This window comes from Cibotium barometz, chromosome 18 (assembly GCF_041138505.1).
Source record: "Cibotium barometz isolate CiBa-2024 chromosome 18, ASM4113850v1, whole genome shotgun sequence".
Classification (NCBI taxonomy): domain Eukaryota; kingdom Viridiplantae; phylum Streptophyta; class Polypodiopsida; order Cyatheales; family Cibotiaceae; genus Cibotium; species Cibotium barometz.
This window is the reverse complement of record NC_141063.1, coordinates 2,578,809-2,602,546: the sequence shown is the minus strand read 5'-3', so window position 1 is coordinate 2,602,546 and position 23,738 is coordinate 2,578,809. Positions and strand designations below refer to the sequence as shown.

At 44.9% G+C, this 23,738-nt stretch overlaps 1 protein-coding gene across 1 annotated transcript in view; it reads left to right on the top strand.

Moving 5' to 3' along the window:
• LOC147628823 (ARM repeat superfamily protein) overlaps positions 1-23,738 on the top strand; it is a 144,215-nt gene that overhangs the window by 93,164 nt on the left and 27,313 nt on the right. Inside the window, 2 exon segments of the mRNA XM_086811980.1 lie at positions 1,755-1,822; positions 1,897-1,966. Coding sequence (XP_086668106.1) covers positions 1,755-1,822; positions 1,897-1,966 — 138 coding nt within the window.

The window sequence follows — 23,738 nt, the reverse complement described above, 5'->3', positions numbered from 1 at the left end:
CACTATATATATATATATATATATATATATATATATATATATGTGTGTGTGTGTGTGTGTGTGTACATATATATGTACATATATGTACATATACATATATATACATATACATATGTATATGTATGTATATATGTATGTACATATATACATATATATGTACATACATATATATATGTACATATATGTACATATACATATATATAGATATGTACATATGTACATATATATACATATGTACATATATATACATATGTACATATATACATATATATATGTACATATATATGTACATATATATACATATGTACATATATACATATATATATGTACATATATATGTACATATATATACATACATACATACATACATACATACATACATACATACATATATATATATATATATATATATATATATATATATATATATATATATATATATATATATATATATATATATATATAAACAGATGCCTCTAACACGACTCTAACGTCTCTAAGAAATAGATGTTTTTTATACCCACTTTTGGAGCTCTCTCTATACTACCGGTTGATATCAGTTCATTTCATTTTACTTTGTACCCTTGAATCTTGATGATGTATCCAGATGATGATGATGGACTATTTTGGTCTGATAGGTCATTTTGGCCTTTTGCAGACGTTTTATACAGCTTTCTTTCTTTCACACACACACTCTCTCTCCCTCTCATACACACCCTCTCCCTCCCTCAAGGCTTATACATACACACTCTAGTCTCTCTCTCTCTCTCTCTCTCTCTCTCTCTCTCTCAACTTTCACTATATATATTATATCTATCTATCATTATATATATATATATATATATATATATATATATATATATATATATATATATATATATATAAACAGACGCCTCTAACACGACTCTAACGTCTCTAAGAAATACGAGTCTTTCGAGGCGCGTACCATACCTGCCTCGTACCAAAAGCCTCTGACGCCTCTAACAACCTTGCCCATGGATAAGACGCAAACCTGGTCATACACGGGTGGCAACAAACAGGCTCGCGTCCATATGGCACAGTACTGGTCACACACGTGTGGCACAAAACTGGTTCCTGTCCATGTGACACCAAATGATTAACCCTTTCACATGGGGCATTGGCTTGGCCACTTGTCAACATGGTACAAATCTGGCCGCTCTATGGAGCCACAGTCCCATAAAAGTGGCTCCAGAAATGGAGATGGACCAAATGGTGACACTTACAACCATTAAAGGGGCTGTTCACACACACAGAGGCTCTGATATATCCCAACAGGAAGATCAAATGCTGAAGTGCGGTGTTACAGTTGATGTTTATTGGTGGAGTCAGATCACGATGGAAGTGATTGAGAGAAAGAAAGAAAGAAAGAAAGAAAGAAAGAATGATACGTTAAGTGTATAGTAAAGACTCAATGGTTATATGAGACCAAAGTGATACAATTATCTCATAATAGAACATAAAATAAAATAGAACAAAACAAAACTCTCTCTCTCTCTCTCACAGACACTGAGAGAGAGAGAGAGAGAGAGAGAGAGAGAGAGAGAGAGAGAGAGAGATTAGTAGTGCATCAAGAAGCCATTTCTTCTGGTTATATGTGTTTAACATGGTAGTTGTAGGATCTTAGTGCAATGCTTAAGTAAAGATATTTGCAGTTTTTCCTAATCTTAGGTAATATATGTTCAGTACCTTGGATATATCTTAGTTGTTAATCTCTTTTGTTGGAGAAATCTCAGACAACGAGAGACATCTTGGAGTCACTAACAACCGAAGGCCAACTTATAGAAGATACAAAATCATCAAGGTAACTTCGCATTTTACAAGACATACAAATTTGTTTGTGGGGTATATACCTCTTAATGGTTGAACATTCTCCAGGTTCTATTGTGGTGTATTGCGGTGTGTTCAGCTTGTTCTCTCCGACATCAAAGATTCGATAGGAGAATATGTATGATCCTTTCATTCTTCCCCCCCCCCCCCCCCCCCCCCCAAACACAGGAAATGATCCTTTATTAGTCAAAAGGAAATGTCTGGATAATGTAGACTACAACCCTCCAAAGAGTCTGAGCAAGTACAAATAATCCTCCTATATGTAAAGTCTAGAAATGCTACATGTGCAAGGTGAAGTTTTTATTTATTAAACATGCAAAGAGAGAGAGAGAGAGAGAGAGAGAGAGAGAGAGAGAGAGAGAGAGAGAGATTTTATTAACGTCTTCCAAAAGACCGAACTCGGCCTATGAGACAAATCAGTGTACTTGTGTGAGGTATTCTCTGTCATCCCAACAAAATGAAAAAGTACTGAACTAAAAAGGTGAATCTAGGTGTGCAATAAGTACAATGAGTGGGGGAGGGGATGGAGCTTTACTATTAGGAGAATGCAAACCTATATGCATGGAGTATACAATCATGATATGCAACCTAGCTAGCTCCATCTTGTACCATACTGGGGGTATAAAATGGTATACATCAATGAAGGAGGTGTCCACAGCTCCCTGAAGAACATGCCTGGGTCTGCTTTGAAGCGAGCCAGTCGCTCCGCACCCTCTCTGTGAAACTGAGCTCTGATCTCTGTCATCTCTCTCTGGTATAGGCATGGTGTCCGAAAGCCAGGTGTCCTCTGTCTCTTGCGGGCTTTGAGTGTCTCTGCTCTCTGGAGAGTAATTCCCTGCTGTGTAGGGGCTGGGAGTGGGATGGATCTCTGAAAAAATGTAGTAATCTGTGTCTGTCTTCCCCCCACTGGAGCTGTCTGAGCCTGTAATGATGTCTCTCTGTGACGCTGTATGTCTAGAACGAATCTCCCCAGTATGCGTTGGTCTGCTGCCTCAAAGATCTGGCATAGGGAATGTGGCTCTGTGAATAAAATGGGATATCTCTCTCTGATGGCTGTATATGCTCTGCATCTGCATACATATTGCTCCTCACTCTCCACCTCCTCTCTGCACAATCTGCATGGGGGATCCGTGTTGCTCTGCTAGTCTCGATCTCCAATCGATGTGATGAAACTCTAAGCGGACCAATAGCCACTCGGGAGCCGTGTGGTAAAAAGCCCTCCATGTATCTAGGCCTCTCTATAAATCCATCATCAGTGATACTCATGAAGTGATCTCGGTAGTATAGCATCTTCGGTGGAAGAGGCTGTGTAGGCGATATCCATGTCTCTCATGTATAGAGCTGCCATAGGTCCTGTCTCAATGCTCTGTTCCTCTCACTATGAGAGAGACGGATATGTGGTGCATCCCTGTCATACTGGAATGGTGGTAGATGATCCATGTCTAGGCCATGCTGTGAGAACCAATGTGTGACCTGTGCATACCATGATCCTTTGTCTCCTGCCTCAGCAAGCTGTCTACATGCCTCAAAAGCTCTGTATGACAATCTGTCCTGTGGCATCTCTTTGAATCTGTCTAGCAGGCATATAGTCTGGAATATGGCCTCTACCATCATAGGAGGCGTAGCAAACTCTGCTCGGATAATATCATGAGGTACTCAACGGTTTGCTGCGTATCATGCGTGCCATCATGAGGGCCTGTGGTCTCTCTATGTGTGTCCACCAATGGGTAGCAAGGCCTGGCGCCCATACCGCTGCTCCATATATCAGTGCCGGTGTGACTAATGTGTCAAATAGCCACCCCTTCGTTCGGGGCTCCTGAAAATGCGCCTGGTGGCACTGTCTCTCTAGCATAGCCAATGCTGCATATCCCCGTGTCAATCTAGCTCTGGCTGTTGAACCCATGGTGAAGCGCGTGGCTGCTCTGCAGAGAAGGTAACCCCTAGGTACACGTATGATGTCACCACCTCCACCTGGCGTCCTGCGAGAGTGAATGTCAGTTGACTCCTGCCGTGTCTCGATGTATGAAAGACCATAACCTTGGTTTTCCCAAGGTTCACAGTAAGACCCCTCTGTGTGCAAAAATCATCGAGTGCATGTAGATGCTACTGTAGACCTCCTGGAGACTCAGACCTCCTGGAGACTCAGACACTAATACAATATTATCAGCATAAAGCATAGTATGTACTGAGGTACCTGCTAAATCAACTCCATCTCCGCCTCCCCGTGTAATGAAGTTAGCCACCTCATTAATGTATAACCCAAATAGCGTGGGGGAAAGTGGGCATCCTTGCTTCACACCAATGGTGCTAGCAATAGTCTCGGACATACCTCCTGGGCATCTGACTCGCCCAAAAACCTGTTCATATTATGCATAGATGCCCCATGTCATATCTGCTAGTATGCCAAGAGACTGCAGGCGCTGAAAGAGCCTCTCTCGTGGTACTGTGTGAAATGCCTTGCGGAAATCTACAAAGCAGCAATAGAGCTTTCTCTTCCTCACTCTGGCCTGATCAATCATACATCTCAAAGTGAATACATGGTCAGTGGTAGAGAAAGCTCTCCTGAAGCATGCCTGCCCTGATGAGCGTAAACTTGCTCGCTCAGCATATAAGCTAAGCTCTTGCTCCAACACTGCACCATAGAGTTTGGCCAACACGTGGCCAACCATAACTGTCCTGTAGTTGCTCGGATCGAGCATATCCCCTGTTTTGTGGATCGGCTTAATGGTGTGCATCGTCCACTCCGCAGGCAAACCCTCTGCTAGTGCCTTGTTAAACAGGTGTGCAAGAAAAGGAGCCAAAGAATCTACTGCATATATGAGATGCTCACCTTGTAAGCCCATATGGTCGGCGGCCCGTCCATGCTGTAGGCGGCGGATAGCTTCCTTTACCATCGAGTGGGTAAAGAAGCTAGCTGTGGTAGGTCGAGGCTCTTGTGGTTGAGGTATAGGTGGCTGTTGTGGGGCGTGGTATAGGCCCTCTGCATATGTGTGCCATGTGTGTGGGTCTGCAATAGGTGTCGGTGTCCGGGGCTCTCTGAAGTGCCACCATGAGATAGGGCTATCTCTACTCATGAAGAAATGGAAGATCTCTAGCTCCTGTATCTCTGCGAAGGCCCGCCTTTTGCGGCGAGTAAGTCTCCTCATCTCTCTCCTCGACTCCTGCTCTGTGATGGCTCCCAAGGCTCTTTGTATGCGGAGCCGTGAGTATAGGGCTCTGCACTCGTTATCATACCATCTCTTCTGGGGCATAGTCCCAGATCTTGCAGGCTCTCCTGAGTGGACACGATGTGGGAAGCTCTGTAATGCAGTCGTGTGTAGGAGTGATGCCAGCTGGGCTGTAATGGTATCCATAGGTGCCAAGGGATCCATGAGTAGGAGCCCATCCTCTACTCTGCCAGTGTATATGTCTGCCATGTCATGTGTGAAGTAGATGGTAGTGTGTGGCGTCGGTATGTGGGGGGCTGGTGATACTGGTGATCCGGCTAGTGAAAATGCCAAGTATGTATGATCTGCCCCAATAGGACGAGGTGGAATGGAGAATGAGGTGACAAGGTGTGATGCCTCCAAAGACCCCATAATGTAGTCTACCACCGTGCCTCCGGTCCGTGCATGACCCCCATGTGGGAAGCATGTCAGCCCTCTTGATCCCGGCCACTGTAGCATCCCGTTATAAATAACGAGATGATGCCTGGCTCCCAACTCTAGTAAGTGGTCCCCATAATGTCCTCTGTCTGGTCCAGTGTCCTCTGATGCCCGACTAGCCCCTATCTCCTCTGGATCCACAAGGTGGAGGATCTCCATGTCATCATAGTCATACACCTCACACTGTCTGCTCTGTGTGTGGGCATTGAAGTCACCCGTAAGAAATACTTCCCCTAGTGTAGAATAATGCATAATCTCCTCTGACAGACAAGTGTATGGCGAGGCTTTTGTCTCCTCTTCCTGTGGCATGTCCTCTGTAATGACATAGGAGGATCCTGATCGAGGAAAGTAACATAGGGCTATGTATATAACCCTGTCCTGTGAGAGCTGTAAGCTGATCCACATGTATCTGGCCTCTGGATCCTGTGCTACCACTCTCAGTCTCCCCTGTAGCTCCTATCTAAATAGAACTGCTACTCCCCCCGACCCTCTCGAGGTACCCTGGCGTGTGGTCCTCCTGTATGCTGACTCCCACTGGAATCCCTCTACTCGATGTAGCCCTCTCTCTGGGCTCTGATGTGTCTCTGTCAGAAGTATGATGTCTCTCCCCACCATAACATGCTCCAGTCGTCCAGGCTGCACCCATAGTGAACCATTACAGTTCCATACTGCCATGTGTATCTCTGTTAGTGGCCTGGTCTGTGTCCCAGAGAGAGAGTTGTATTAATGTCTTCAAAAGGCCAAAATGACCTTTGAGACCAAAATGTTACATCATGTCCATGTAATACATCATCATGGTACTAGAAGTTTTTTTTTAAAAAAAAATCCGTAAAAAACAAAGAGAGGGAGAGAGAGATTAAGCGTCTACTAAAGACCCAATGGGCCTATGAGACCAAAATGATACAATAATGTCCATGGCATATCTCATCATGGAATGGAAAATAAAACAGAAACAAAACATAAACATACCTATCTCACAGGGGTGATACAAAACTGTCCATGGAAACTCATCATGGAATACTAGGAACATGGAAACATGAGGTCAGCATCAGCTCCGCGTAGATGGTATACCACTCTCCAAAATATCAAGCATAAGGCTAATGAGTATGGCCGAGAGGTCTCCCTTAGCTATGTCATGTCCTGGATTTGGAGCTGATGAGGGGATCGTGGCCGATGGCTGGGGGGTCAGGGGCGTCAGGTACGTTGGAGTGCGGAGGCCCGGTCTAAGATAACTCCTCCGGGGCGAGGTAGGTTCGGAGCAACTCGAGGTGGGTCCACAAGATCCACTCTATCGGTGTCCTCCATCTCCTGGGTCCGGAAGAAACTGGTGATGGTTGGTTGGCGAGGGAGGGGGCGAGGTGGCTGGGGCCGAAGCTCTCTCAAGAAAGTGTCCCTGTGTTTGCGGAGCTCAAGCATGAAGAGACCTAGGGAATGCTGGCTTGGGAAGTCAATGATCTTGGAGAGTGGACCAAATCCCTCACGAAACAGACAATGAAACCTCTCACGGATCTCATAGTATACTGGGCAGCGGCATATGTAATGTTCCTCTGTCCCAACCTCTGTGTGGCAGAATCAGCAGATTCTCTCTGGCTCTCCGTATGAGCTTCCCGGCTTTGAAGATGCGCTAAACTCTATCTTTCTCCACTCTGAGGCGGTGGGATGAAACCCGTATCTGGCCAATCGCAATCCGCATGGCATGGGACATGTGAACACTCAGGTAGCCCGACTGCTGGATGAATGCATCCTTAGTGAGCATGAGGAAGTGATCTCCAAAGGTGTGATCCATGTGCAGTGGGGGTGTAGAGGCTGAGAAGATCTAACTGGATAACCCGGTTGGTATCCTTGTGAGAGCGTCGGAGAAAAGGGGAGTCCAAATTGTACTAAAGGGGTGGTAGGCAGTCCATGCGGAGCCCATATATTGAGAACCAAGTGGAAACTAATACATATCATACTCTAGAGTGGCCCTTAATTGCTAGCTGTCTCGAGGACTCGAGGCCAAGCCTCGGGTACTTGTGGGGATCCATGTGTGTGTGTGTGTGTGTGTGTGTGTGAGAGAGAGAGAGAGAGAGAGAGAGAGAGAGAGAGAGAGAGAGATTAGTGCATCAAGAAGCCATTTCTTCTTGTTATATGTGTTTAACATGGTAGTTGTAGGATCTTAGTGCAATGTTTAAGTAAAGATATTTGCAGTTTTTCCTAATCTTAGGTAATATATGTATTAACGTCTTCAAAAGGTCAAAATGACCTATGAGACCAAAATGTTGCATCATGTCCATGGGATACATCATCATGGTATTGAAAGTAAACTAAAAGAAGATATCCGTGAAAAAAAAACAAAGAGCCTCAAGCTCTTGCATTAGCCAAGAATATCTCGCATAGGGCGCTGCAACATGGTACCCAATGTAGTGAGGCTTACAAAGTCGTGTGGTGGTGGGAAATGATGGGTCTAACCTCCTGAGGTGACATGAGTGTGGGTGGTGGCCACTATGTCGGGGGCGTCGGGCTCTACATAGCTCGGTGGCTCTGTCTAATGTCACTCCTCTCAGTTGGGCTCTTGCATCAGTTTGGAGGTGGAGGGGAGTGGGTGGATCTGCTCTGGGGCTCTAGTTTGGAAGAAGTTAGCGAGAGCTCTCTGTGCTGGTCCTCGGGTGGGTGCAGCTAATCTGGGCGGCAATAGGGATTCCCTGTGTTTGCGGAGCTCTAGAAGAAAGAGCCGCAAGCATCTCTGGTCTGGAAAATCCATGATCCTAGAGAGTGGTTCAAATCCCTCTCAGAAGAGGCAAATGGAACCTCCCCGTGATCTCATAGTATACTGGGCATCTGCATATATAATGAGGCTCTGTCTCAGCCTCTGTATGGCAAAGCTGGCAGGTCTTGTCCCTAGGTGTAGCTTCCCTTGGCCCATATCATGCTGTCTCCACTCTCAACCGGTGGGATGAGGTGCGGATCTCTTCAATCGTACACCGCACCCCGAATGACAGATGTGTATCCATGTAGTGCGGACTTATGATGAAGCCGTCCTCCGTCATGCGAAGAAGATGGTCTCTGTAGAAAGCCATCTTTGTCCCCAGGGGTTGGAGGGGTGGATGCCAGGTCCTCTAAGTATCCAATCTCACAATGTCCTTGATCACCTATTCAGTTCTGTGCGACTAAGAGCAAAGGAAAGGGTCTCTATGTTGTACTGAAACGGTGAGAGTGCTCCCATCTGCATGCCATGGATACCAAACCAAGTGCTTACATGTGCATACCAACATTGTGTATCTCCATCAAGTGCCAGTTGTGTCGAGGACTCTAGGGCAAGCCGGGGATATCTATCTAGTGGGAGCTCCCATAATCTGTGCCAATATGTCACTGTCTGGAAAAGAGCCTTTATCATGATAGAGGACGTCCCCATCTCCGCTCGCACAATCTCATGTGGCACTGAAGGCTTACTCCTGATCATGTGCGAGATCATCATCACTAGTGGCCTCTTCATCGGCTTCCACCCATCATATACCTCCCCTGTATGTGTCACAAATGACTCCCTTCCCCGTCTCCTCCTGTGGTATAAATTGGGACCCCAAATGGGAGCTCCATACAATAATACAGGTGTGACTAATGTGTCAAACAACTAGAGCTTTGTCCTCGGCTCCTGAAAGAATGCCTCTAAAGTGAGCCTAGAGCTGCATACCCTTGCATCAACTTGGTTTCGGTTGTGCCTTCCGCATAGAGAACTAAGGCTTGGCAAAAGTGATCCCAAGTTCATAGTTGTCAGGTACGATACCGTATGGGAAAATACGGTATGGTATAAATTTTTTTCTTATCGTACGATAAAATACTATGTTTTAAAACAATACTTGTAAACTTAGGTATTTCCAATGTCGAGATACTATGTTTTAAAACAATACTTGTAAACTTGTAAACAATACTTATTTCCAATGTCGAGATATGGAGTATTTTAAAAAGGAGGGAAGCATCATTGTACAGAGGAAGCTCAAATAGCCATAGACAAGCAAAAACAAGACCTCCCCAAAAAAAAAATTTCTTGGAAAAATTAAATTGGGGGAAAAAATATTATTATTTTTTCGAAAAATCCGTACGAGTCCAAATAGTGCCCTACCATACGGTATTCTGTACGATATGGCATCGTATGCCGTGCGGAAACAACTATGCCCAAGATGTACATAAGAGGCGACGTACTCCACGGGCTACCCACTATATGTAAACTAAGCTATTTGCAATTTCGAGATATGGAGTATTAAAAAGGAGCGAAGCATCATCGGACAGAGGAAGCTCAAACAGCCATAGACAAGCAAAAATAAGACCATTATCCCCCAAAAATTTATTTTTTCTTGGATTTTTTTTTGGGAGAAAAAGTTGGGGATAAAAAGTATTTTTTTTCTCGAAAAATCCATGCGAGTCCTTTCAGTGCTGTACCATACGGTATTTTGTACGATATGGTGTTGTACGCCATGTGTAAACAACTATGCCCAAGATGTACATAAGAGGCCACATACTCCACGGGCTTCCCACTATATGTAAACTGAGGTGCGGGTCGGGCTACCCATTGTGGGGATGTGTTAAAGATCATAACCTTGGTCTTCCCAAGGTTCACCGTGAGGCCACGATGCTTGCAAAAAGCTCGTAATGCATCCAAGTGCCTCTACAGCCCCTCTGGTGAATCAGAGATTAGGACAATGTCATCTGCATACAATAAGATAGGTATCAAGACTCCTGCCAGCTATGCTCCCTGTCCTCCCTGTCTATCGATGTAGTCAGATATCTCATCAATGTATAGCCCAAAGAGAGTAGGAGACAAGGGGCAGCCCTGTTTCACTCCGATAGTGCTGTGTATGACATCTGAGTCACCCCCCTGGGTCCTGTACTCTCTGCCATTGACGTCTTCAAAAGACCCAAAGGGTCTATGAGAGAGAGAGAGAGAGAGAGAGAGAGAGAGAGAGTTATATTAACGTCTTCAAAAGACCCAAAGGGTCTATGAGACTAAAATTATGCGTGCATAGTGTCCATGAAATCTCATCATGGATGAAATAAGAAAAAGAAACAGTAAATGAAAACTGAAAACTGAAAGCTAAGGTCTCAGACTCTAAGATTATACAAGATGAAAAATCTAGATCCTACTATGCCAGGTTTAGGGTACAATAAATGATGGGATATGGGAGAGCTGAATAAAAACAGTCAATCAACCCTGCATGTTGGGGCAAGGGCCCATTGAGGATGTCCATCATGGGTTATACAAGCAGGTTAGAGATGTCGATAGTCTGCTTTGAGGATAAAGCTGCTCGATGGTGGGCCAGGATCTCCTGAATTCAGGGCTGATAAGGTGGGGGTGGTCGGGGTCCCATGGGATGACGGTCCTAGCTCTCTGGAGTGTGTGCCCGATCTGATGTGAGTCCCATGGGCCTGCTATGAGGGTGCATCATGTTATAGGCTCCCGTATCCACTGTGTTGGGCTCTGGTGCCTCCCTATCCACCGCTCTAGGCTGGAAAAAAACTGGTCATGGTAAGCTGAGAGGAGGGCTGTTGGGAGTGAGGATCTCTAAGTAGCAACTCTTTGTGCTGGCTGAGCTCTAGTAGGAACAGTCCAAGGCTCCATGAACCAAGATAAGGGTCCAAATACCTCTCTGAATAGATAGTGAAATCTCCCTCTGATCTCATGAGTCATAGTAGACCAGGCAGTGGCAAACATAGTGCTCCTCCGACTCAACCCCCATCTGACAGAGTCTACATGTTCTGTCCTCTCTATGTATTCGCTTAGTTCTATCAGTCTCTATCCTCGATCTATGGGATAATACACTAAGCTGGCCAATGGCTATCCTCATAGCATGGCACATGAGAAGGGATCGAGATAACTTGGTCTATGTATAAAACCATCTGCTGTGAATCTCACGAAATGATCTCTGTAGTATTGCATCTTGGTAGGCAATGGGCCTACCAGTGTGATCCATGTGCTACGTGTGTATAGTCCCAGTAGATCGTATTGGATCACCCTGTTCCTATCCTCATTTGTAAGCCTAAATGTATGGGGAATTCGGATCATACGGAAATGGAGGGAGCTGGTCCATCTGGAATCCATGTGCATGAAACCAAGTGAGTATTGTGCCATACCAACATGAATGCTTTCGTCCGGCGGCTACCTCCTGTGATGACTGTAGTGCAAGTCAAGGGAGTTGAACTGGATCCATCTCCCTCACCCTTTGTATATAAGTGATTATCTAGAATAGGGCCTCCATCAACATAGGAGTTGCAACAAACTCTGTCTGGATGATCTGGTGGGGAAGAGATGGCTTGCTGCGTATGATTCATGATAGCATCATGATTTGAGGATGCTCTATGCGCTGTCAATCTGCTGGGGATAAATTTGGTGCCCAAAAGGGAGCTGCAGACATAAGTGCTGGGGTGACTAGGGTGTCAAAAAGCCAATCCTTTGTCCTCGGCTCATGAAAATGCTCCTGGAAACATTGCCTCTCCAATAAGGCTAGAGCTGCATATCTTCTAGTGAGTCTATCCTCTGTTGCCTGTTTCATAGAGAAGCGTGGACTAGTGAAGGTATGTCTGATAGACATATGAGTTCATCACCTCAACCTTGCCTACCCATGTAAGTGATTTGTTTACGGCTTCCAACTGGGTAGGAGGTGTAGAATACCTTAACCTTGGTTTTCCCAAGGTTGACTAGGACCTCCCTCTGTGTGCAAAAATCTTGTAAAGTATCCATGTGCTTCTGTAGCCCCTCCTAAGAATCTGCAATGAGTACAATTCAGCATATAAAAGGATGGAAACAAGAATATCTTCTAGAAAAGCTCCAGTTCTTTCAATGAAGTTTGAGATCTCATCTATGTTAAGTCCAAAGAGGATCGGAGGTAGTGGGCATCCTTGTTTCACTCCGATCATAGTTGTTTTGGCATGCAGTCATATGATACGGTATGGGAATTTACCGTACCATATGAAATTTTGGAATACGATATGGTAAAGTACGGTTTTTAAAAAAACACTTATAAATTTATAGATTATCAATTTGAAAGCATAGAGAGCTCAGAGGTGTTACAAGCCGAAATTCCATTAAAAAGAAGCTACAAACAAAAGTACAAAACATGGTGGCTAGACCGTAAGATCGGTGCAATGCGCACTAGGTGCAAGTACAAAAAAGTGAGCACTGTTTGAAGACGGTCTGCGGAGACACAGAGAGAGGGAGGTAGTTGAGGAGAAGCCTTTGCTTCTTGTTACCCTAACTAAGGAAGGTGCCTCACCTCAACCCTCCAAATACGGAACAATGATCACAAGGATAGAGAACAGATCCTTTGCATCCACACCAAAAGTCAACATCCGTAGATCCTTGGCTGCTGAGCCTAAAACGACACGAAAAACAAAAAAAAACAGCCATGAATGGCCAAAAACGGCCATGTTTTTCCACACAAAAAAAAGGGTCAAAACAGCAAGTTGCAACGAAAAAAAAAATTTTGGGGAGGGGGGGACGATATCGTATGGTACTGTACCATAAAACACAGGTACCGTACAACTGTGTCGTAGGGCATACGACAGCAACTATGACTCCAATGGTGCTAGAGACCTCCTCAAATAGTCCTTCGGGGCATATCACCCAACCCATAACTGACTCATATAAGGCAGTGATAGCCTAGATCATGTCAGACGAGACCTTGAGACGTTGTAAGTGCTGTAGGAGACAGGATCGAGTCACTGTGTCAAAAGCCTTGCCAAACTCCACAAAGCAACAGTATAGTCGGTGCCGTCTGCCTTGCTGTGCTCGATGATGGCTTGAAGCATGAGTATGTGATCTAGCATGGAGAAGGTCCCCGTCAATCCTGCCTGCTACGGTGCCCTCTATCCCTCTCTCTCTGCCAGTATGCTAAGCTCAAACTCAAGTATAGATCCATAGAGCTTTGCCAAGCTATGGCTGATCATGATGGTTTTGTAGTTATTAGGATCCATGGGGTCTCCCGCCTTATGGATAGGCGAAACAATGTGAAATGACGTAGGAAGAGTTGGTAAAAGTTCTCATGCTGTTTACGACGACGATGTGCTAATTTCTGGCGGGGAAGCAAGGTACCGGTTAGTCCATTCAGCATCACGCTTTTGGATTGGGCCGGTAGCTAACTCACGCAAAAGACATGCACGTGTGATACGACATTCGTTATCATACCAGCAATTCTGAGGCATGGTACCTTCGTGCGCTTTGGCGGTGGACCAGTGGTGTGTGGAAAACTATCAATGGCGGATGTGTGGATGATTGTTGTGAGCTGTGAGGTGAGTGTGGTGGAGGGTGCAGATGGGTCTACATCGAAGAGATGACAATAGAGTTGATTAGCATAGATAAAAGCACAAACATGGGGGAAATTGATCTAGGTGTAGTGTGAGATTGCCTATGCTGGGGTAGGTGGTGTGCAGATGAGGGTGAAGGCGAGGTAGTTGCGGTTGGCACCAAGCGGGCATGTTGGGATGGTAAAGTTAGGTATCAACAGGGCTAGTTCCTGCGATCCCATAAGATAATCGACTGTGCTAGTGCTCCACTTGTATCGAAAACTAGTAAGCCCTCTTGATGCAAGCCACCGTGCCATCCCATTATAGATAGTGAGGGTGTGGCATGAGCCAAGCTCTAGAAGGCATCTCCCATAAAAAGTGATGGTTCCATGGTCATGTGAGATCCGCTGTAGCCGTGTCCCATCTTGGTCCATCACCTGCAACCTGGTAGGGTCCTAAAAATCAATATCTGTATTTGCTCCCTCTTGGTCCTAGAATTGAAGTCCAAATAAGAGGGCCTGCTTCAATTTTTGGAATTTGCATGTCCAATTTGCAATTGACCAGGTACAATCATCAATTGAGCAGGTCAGGTGCCGCATTTTTCAATTTCTGAGCAAAATTGGCAAAATTGGGTGACATTGGTCACAATCAGGATCAATTTGCAAGAAATTGGTTGTCGAAATTTGGGGCTTTTGATGTATTTGTGCAATTAAGCATTCATACATGCTGTATGATGTGAGAAATCGCACATTCGGGCAAAATTGCAGCAAATTGCAGTGCAAATCAAGGGGCTTTTGTGCCGATTGGATTGATTTGCATGCAGGCAATCGCATTTGATGCTTTGGGCAATGTGTTGATGCCTGACAAGCACTCAATGCGCCTGTAAATCAAGGGGCTTTCATGTATTGGATGTATATGTGGCCAGGGGGAAGCATCGCAAAGACTGTGGATGCCTTCATGTGCGTCAATGTACCATGTATGATCAGCAATTGATCTTAAATCAAGGGGCTTTTCAAGATCGTATGCTTGTTGAGCTTGGCAAAGCAGCAGGCAAGACATTTATGCCTTGAATCCTCAGAAATCAGCTTGCAATCAAGGGGCTTTTGCCCAATTTCTGTTCGGGACTGTTGTATGCAGTGTTCGGGACTGTAAAAGTCTGATTTTCACTCATTTGGACAGCCATGAGAGCATTTATTGCTACTGTACCTGCTGGTACAGATTTGGTACAGCTTTGTACAAGTTTTGGCATGGCTGCACATTGATTTGAGTGAGCAAAAGGTTCAATTTCAGTTGCTGTACTTGCCGGTACAGGTTTGGTACATCATTGGTGAGCACTTAGTACTGTTGTACAGTACTTTGGAAGGGCAACAGAGCACATTTAAGGTGCTGTCCTAAATTTGCAGCAACCAGATTTTGGTGATTTCATCACATAAAGTGGGAGTAAAGTTGCATTTGTGCTTCCGCAGTGGGAGATAAAGCTTGGGAGAACAACTGTGAGCACTTTGTGTGCTTTTGGTGCAGTGTTTGCACATTTTGCAGGGAGTCAAGCATTGACAGGTTGCATATTGCTATAGCAACCACAGGTGAGAGCTCTTCATTGCTTCACATCAAGAAGCTTGAAGGCTCACATAACTATGATATTTGGCAAACCCAGTGCTATAATGTGTTGCTCCAGAAAAAGCAGCACAAGCCTATCAAAGAAAGGGGTGTAATGCCCGCTTCTCTTACTGCTGAAGAGTGGGAAGATATGGATGAGCTGGCAAGATCTACTATCATGTTGTCTGTGTCAGACTCTTTACTTTTCAGCATTCGTGAAGAGAAGACAGCTTGGGGAATGTGGCAGAGATTGCAGGACTTGTATGCCCAGCAAAGTGCCTCAAGCAAAGTGTATTGGTTGAAGAAACTCATAGGTCTTCAGATGAAGGAAGGGGCGTCTATGGCAGCCCATCTAAATGAGTTTAATGGTATTGTCAACCAAGTTATTAATCAAAAGTTGGCAATGGACGATGAGTTCAAAGCCACTTTTCTCTTATGCACTTTGCCAGAGAGTTGGGACACATTTAGGACAGCCACTAGCAATTCGAATGCTATGCTGTCATATGCAGATGTTGAGGGTGCTCTCCTTCAAGAGGAGATGAACAGGAAAAACAACTCTGTTGGAAAGTCCAATGCAATGAATGCACGTGGGAGATCCCAGCAAAGGGGTAAAAGCCAAGAACGGGGAAGGAGCAAGTCCCGCTCCAAAAAGGACTTGGAATGCCATTATTGTGGCAAGAAGGGACACATCAAAAAGCAATGCTACAAATGGAAAAATGATCAAAAGGAAAAGGGAAAAGGCAAAGACAAAGACAAAGATGAAGCCAAAGATGTAAAGCCAAAGAGCAAAAGTGGAGTCAAGATTGAAGAAATCAATGTGTCACATGCAGGTGACAGTGAGGATGAGGTCCTATTCACGTCTTCACTTGATGCCCATTCACTTCTTACAGGAGATGATCATGGTATGCACTCATGGATCATTGATTCAGGTGTCTCCTTTCATGTCACAGGTTGCAGAGACTTGTTTGTCAGGTATACTGCTGGCCATGGAGGAGTAGTTTATTTGGGTGATAACCATGCATGCAAGATTCTTGGCAGAGGTGATGTGAGGCTTGTGTTTTCAGATGGCTCACAGCTTATGCTCCATGATGTCAGGCATGTGCCTGAGATCAAGAAGAACCTGCTTTCTACTGGACAGCTTGATGATGCTGATTATGTTACCACATTCGGTCGTGGAAAGTGGAAAATTAGTAAGGGCTCACTGGTTGTTGCCAGAGGCTCTAAGGTGGACACTCTTTACTTCATGCATGCAGGTGTTTGTCACCGTGCTAATGTAAATGCAACCGAGCTGCCGGAAATCTCTATGTGGCATAGCCGGTTGGGACACATGAGTGTCAAAGGAATGGAGCAATTGTCTCGTTTGGGTTACTTGCCTTCTCTAAAGTTCTCAAGTTTTCAGTTTTGTGAGCATTGTATATATGGCAGGCAACTTCAGTGCCCCCACAAGAAAGCTCTTGGACAGAAAGATGCTCAGTTAGAGCTTGTGCATACAGATGTATGTGAGATGCCTCAGCTTTCTTTGGGAGGGGCAAAATACTTTGTGCCCTTTATTGATGATGCCACACGCAAGGTGTGGGTTTATCCTCTTCGTTTGAAGAGTGATACATTCTCAGTGTTTGAGAAGTTTGTTGCTCATGTTGAGAATCAAACTGGCAAAACACTGAAGGCTTTGCATTCCCACAATGGTGGAGAGTATATGTCCAAACAGTTTCAGGACTTTTGTGATGCTAAAGGCATCAAGAGGGAGCTCTCTACTCCTTATGATCCTCCACAAAACGAGACAGCAGAGAGGATGAACAGGACCATTCAGGAAAAGGTCCGTTCTATGTTGTCACATGCTGCGTTACCTCATGGTTTTTGGGCTGAAGCTGTTATGACAGCCGTTCATCTCATAAATAGGTCACCTAACACGAGGCTTGGTGGGAAAGTGCCAGAGGAAGTATGGACAGGGAAGCCTCTGTCATACAAGCACTTGAGAGTGTTTGGTTGCGTTGCGTACGTGCACATACGCAGGGAAATGCGCACCAAACTTGATCTTAAGTCTCACAAATGCATATTCTTAGGATATGGTGACAAAGGTGAAATGGGGTATAGACTTTGGGATCCCGTGAATAGAAAGATTATACGCAGCAATGATGTCATTTTTTATGAAACATGCATGTATAAGGAGCCTGCAAGGCAACAGGAGCCTGGCAGAGTCATCTTTGATGATGATGGACATCATGGACAACAACCAAGGGCTGTAAATCAGCCATTACAGCAGCAAAACCTGCCCTTAAATGGTGCTGAAAATGGTCCAAATGGACAGCCAGAGATGGCAGAAGATATCCCTATGGATATACCAGAGTTAGAGGAGATACCGGGCATGATATTTCAGCCTTATGGCATGGAACAGGAGCCACCAATGGGTGATATGCAGGCTGGACAGCAACCTGCAAATGATGGTCATTGGGTACGGAGGTCCTCTAGACCCTCCAGAGCCCCTGACAGGTTTGTTCCAGGGGTTGACTACTTGATGCTCACTGACTGTGGGGAGCCCTCATGTTATAAGGAGGCTTTACAGAGGGCAAACAAGGCTCTTTGGGAGCGTGCCATGAAGTCAGAGATGGATTCTCTGCACAAAAATGGAACATGGAAGTTGGTGCATTTACCTGCAGGCAAGAAGGTTTTGCCATGCAAGTGGGTTTACAGGCTCAAAGTTGCACCTGATGCAAAGCCAAGATACAAAGCCAGGTTAGTGGCTAAGGGCTTCAAGCAGGAATATGGTGTGGACTTTGAGGAGATCTTCTCTCCAATGGTCAAAATGACCACACTTAGAGCTGTGTTAGCTTTGGTTGCACATGATGATCTGGACTTGATTCAGATGGATGTGAAGACTGCTTTTCTTCACGGTGATCTCCATGAGGAGATATATATGCAACAGCCAGAGGGTTATGCAGTAAGTGGAAAGGAGAAGCTTGTATGCAAGCTGAAAAAGAGTCTTTATGGGCTCAAACAGGCACCAAGGGAATGGTATCATAAATTTGATACACTCATGAAATCCCAGAAATTCAGGAGAAGTGACATAGATCACTGCTTATACACCAAGAAAGCTTTGGATGGCAGTCTATTGATCCTCATCTTGTATGTTGATGATATGTTGATTGCCGGGAAATCTCGTAAGGAGATGGATACCTTGAAGAAGAGGCTGCATCAAACCTTTGATATGAAGGATTTGGGTGATGCAAATCACATCTTGGGTATGCGGATACTTCGGGACAGAAATCAGCATGTGTTGTATTTGTCTCAGAAGGAATACATTGGCAAAGTTTTGCAGAGGTTCAATATGGATGGGGGGAAGAAGACTAGTACTCCTTTGCCTCCATATGTGAAACTCAGTGCTATGGACAGCCCACAGTCAGATAGTGGCAGGGCTGATATGGCCAAGATTTCGTATGCTTCAGCTTGTGGCAGTCTCATGTATGCTATGGTTGCTACTAGGCCGGACATTGCATTTGCAGTGGGAGTGGTTTCTAGATACATGGCCAACCCTGGCAAGAAGCATTGGGAAGCAGTGAAAGGTGTCATGAGATACCTGAAGGGCACACAGGATATGTGCATTTGCTTTGGCAAACAGGATGCATTAGTGCATGGTTACACGGATTCGGATTATGCTGGTCATCCAGATAACCGGAAGTCTACTACCGGTTATGTGTTTACATTCACAGGAGGTGCTGTGTCATGGATATCCAGGATGCAGAAGTGCACTGCCTTATCTACTACAGAGGCCGAGTATATTGCAGCCACAGAGGCTTGCAAGGAGGCATTATGGCTATCTCGGTTAGTGGTTGATTTGGGTTATACAGGGGATATTCCATTGTTGCATTGTGACAGTCAGAGTGTCATCCAGTTGGCAAAGAACCCTGTCTTTGCAAAGACGAAGCATGTGGATGTGAAGTATCACTTCATCAGAGAGGTGATAGAGAACAAGCAAATTCAGCTTGTTAAGATTCATACGGATGACAACCCGGCTGATCCGTTGACAAAGAGTTTGCCTCCAGAGCGGTTCGCTCATTGCAGACACTTAATGGGCATTGGATGAGGCCAGTTTCAGCCTTGATATGGCCTTGTATATTATCATGTACATGCTGATTTTTTTTTTCTTCATTTAAGGGCACTTTGCCTTTAAGTGGGAGGTTGTTGGGGTAAAGGCATTATGCCCACCCTTATAGTGTGTACAAGCCCATAAGTTATAGTACATAGTACACTTAGTACTTTTAATGTACTAAGTGCACTATGTGTACTAGTGCAATATACATGTGTGATAGGGGAGTCACACACTCATTCCTTGATGAGTTGACTTATCCCCACAACTCTCTCTCTCTCTCTCCCTTGCTTCTCTGTGTATGTCTCCCACACGTGAACTCTAACCCTAATTATCTCTCCCATTCACTCCTGTTGTTCAGGTCTCCCTGTCAGCAGCCTGGACATTTCCCAGTTTGAAGGGGTCTGGTGGACTCCAGGATGTTCAAATATTTGGAAAGAACAAGCTTTGGGAATGGGAGATTATCCTAGAATACAAAGGACCACACTCCTAAAATTTAGGAGAGTTGCTATTTTTGGCCCGACTCCGATGGAAATTCTGTTCACGTCATTACATCTGGAATTGAGCAGATACCAAGAGTTGGCAAAGTGCCTATGACAGAATGTCTACCAGTTGGGATATTTTTAGAGATAAAGTTTATGGAAGGACCCATCTCTTAGATTGGGACATGTGGCAAGAAAGTGGACCAAAGTGAGACAAGTGGCCCGACACTTGTTAGAAAAAGGGATCAAAGTGAGACAAGTGGCCTCACACTTGTCACTTCAGCTATTGTGTGGCTCTCCACTTGTCATCGTAGCCATCTCTTGCCATTTTAGCTCATGGGAGGCCCAAATCTATAAATTGGAGCCCTCTCTCTTCATTAATGGAGGCTCTCTTGCTCCACACTAGCCTCTACCACCGTTACAGGTTGCCCTAATGATGGCTACTCTCTTTCTCTCTCACTTGAAGACTGCCCATGAAGAATACCGGCTGTTGGGGACTGTTTTGGAGGCTTCCATCGCGAAGAAATATTGAAGGCAAGGGTATTTAATCATTTATTACGATTTCTAGCCATTGTACTTGTTGCAGCAGCATTTGTACTTGCTGTACCTGCTGTACCAGCCATCGTACCGGCTGTACCAGCCTCTATACCTGCTCTATCAGCCACCGTACCGGCTATACCAGCCACTGTACCTGTTGTACTAGTCATTGTACCTGTTGTACCAGCATTTGTACTTGTTGTACTTGCTGTACCAGCCCTATTGCATGAAGACCCGTGGTTTTTGGGGAAGAATCAGTACCCTCACGGAGGTATATGGATTATATTGTTGGCTCGGCATTTCTACAGCCTATGTTCCGGCTTGGTAGCCTTGTGTTGGGCTGTGTTATGGCATTTGTATAGGGATAATCCGGCATCTCCCGTGGGGAGAGTAAGGCCCTCAAAGCTTGTACATGATATTATTCTCCTTGGGTAATAAAATACTCCAAGGGGGGGGGGGTCGGCCCATTCCGGCCTCTATGCGGTGTCACACGTGCAAGCTCCATTTTCAGCATTTGTGGATGTTTTGTCCAGCTTTATGTTTTATGCAAAGTGATGACGGATATGTGTTAAGGCTGTGGCCATGTTTAAATGTTTTAATATGCATTGATGGTATCAACAAGTGTGTCAAAGGCCCTAGTCCCCCGGGCACTCCCGCCGCGAGTTTCATTGGTATCAGAGCATAGGCTTTCTTGGAAGCGGAGGCTTCCTTCTATCAATAAGGAAGAGAAAAGATCTCAAGTGGGGACCACACTTACCATCATTGCTATTAAGCATGGCCAGCTGCTTCATAGCTTATGAAGCAAGAGCATGAGCAGTAGACAGCTTGTTGATCTAAGGATTCATGAATTCACAAAATTTATCTTGGAAGTATGGAGTTGGCTTTATGTGCACATGTTTAGCGCTCTTTCCATATGGATATTGTGGATTATATTATCAAGCTTACAGGCCAGCTATATGGAGATATATCTCGGGATATCTTAAGGATATGGTGAGGAGATATTTCTTTTGGCTTCATGACCAACCTGGCAAAGAACAGCTAAGTATACTTTGAGTTTGCAAAGTTGGTGCTTTTGCTATTTACTATGAAGTGTTTTTGATGTTCACTAACCCTTGTATAGCCATGCAAGGAGAAAGGTGGTGTTGTTTGCCTTGAGATGGTTTCAGGGAAACATTGTTTATGGTTCTCTTTATTGGGATGGATTATATCTATGAAGATTGTTTCTACCATGTGAGGGTGGAACAATAGAGAGCAGATGGAAGGGAACATGGGCACTTCAAAGGGTAGTGACAAGCACAACATACCCTGTGTAGTGTTCTCTTGTTCCACGTGCTCTCTTGAAGATTGTTTCTACCATGTGAAGGTGGAACAATAGAGAGCAGATGGAAGGGAACATGGGCACTTCAAAGGGTAGTGACAAGCACAACATACCCTGTGTAGTGTTCTCTTGTCCTACGTGCTCTCTTGAAGATTGTTTCTACCATGTGTGGGTGGAACAATAGAGAGCAGATGGAAGGGAACATGGGCACTTGAGACTCGAGAGGGTAGTGTGGGTTGGTGGCCGAAATGCCTACAAACTATTGGTGGCCGAAATGCCTAAAAACTATGTGTAGCAGAAATGCTTATGGAACACTAGGTTATCTATGCCTGCGAGTGATTGTTTTATCTTGTTACTTGAGCCCACCTCTCATCCAAGGTGTGTGGTCAGAGTACCAACACGGAGTGCAAGTGGTAAAGTGGACATGACGGGACTTATGTCTATGCCAAGGGTCATGTGGACCGATGTCTTGTTGGCAGGAGACTTGTTTTGTCTCGCCCATTTACTTGGGACATGGATTATGATCTCTGGACTCATGGGACTGTTTTGTCTCGCCCATTTACTTGGGACATGGATTATGATATCTGGACTTATGGGACTGTTTTGTCTCGCCCATTTATCTTGGGACATGGATTATGATATCTGGACTTATGGGACTGTTTTGTCTCGCCCATTTACTTGGGACATGGATTATGATATCTGGACTTATGGGACTGATTTGTCTCGCCCATTTATCTTGGGACATGATTTTGATATTGGTATTATGGAGACTTATTTAGTCTCGCCCATTTCTTTGGGACCTGGATTCTTCAGTTATATTGGATTTTTGAGACTGTCTCGTCTCGCCCAATCGATGAGACATGATTAATTCTTGAATATATGGCTTGAAGCTTAAAGTTGCGGACAACTTTTAAGAAGTTGGGGAGGATGTCACCAGCCTGGACATTTCCCAGTTTAAAAGGGGTCTGGTGGACTCCAGGATGTTCAAATATTTGGAAAGAACAAGCTTTGGGAATCGGGGATTATCCTAGAATACAAAGGACCACACTCCTAAAATTTAGGAGAGTTGCTATTTTTGGCCCGACTCCGATGGAAATTCTGTTCATGTCATTACATCTGGAATTGAGCAGATACCAAGAGTTGGCAAAGTGCCTATGACAGAATGTCTACCAGTTGGGATATTTTTAGAGATAAAGTTTATGGAAGGACCCATCTCTTAGATTGGGACATGTGGCAAGAAAGTGGACCAAAGTGAGACAAGTGGCCCGACACTTGTTAGAAAAAGGGATCAAAGTGAGACAAGTGGCCTCACACTTGTCACTTCAGCTATTGTGTGGCTCTCCACTTGTCATCGTAGCCATCTCTTGCCATTTTAGCTCATGGGAGGCCCAAATCTATAAATTGGAGCCCTCTCTCTTCATTAATGGAGGCTCTCTTGCTCCACACTAGCCTCTACCACCGTTACAGGTTGCCCTAATGATGGCTACTCTCTTTCTCTCTCACTTGAAGACTGCCCATGAAGAATACCGGCTGTTGGGGACTGTTTTGGAGGCTTCCATCGCGAAGAAATATTGAAGGCAAGGGTATTTAATCATTTATTACGATTTCTAGCCATTGTACTTGTTGCAGCAGCATTTGTACTTGCTGTACCTGCTGTACCAGCCATCGTACCGGCTGTACCAGCCTCTATACCTGCTCTATCAGCCACCGTACCGGCTATACCAGCCACTGTACCTGTTGTACTAGTCATTGTACCTGTTGTACCAGCATTTGTACTTGTTGTACTTGCTGTACCAGCCCTATTGCATGAAGACCCGTGGTTTTTGGGGAAGAATCAGTACCCTCACGGAGGTATATGGATTATATTGTTGGCTCGGCATTTCTACAGCCTATGTTCCGGCTTGGTAGCCTTGTGTTGGGCTGTGTTATGGCATTTGTATAGGGATAATCCGGCATCTCCCGTGGGGAGAGTAAGGCCC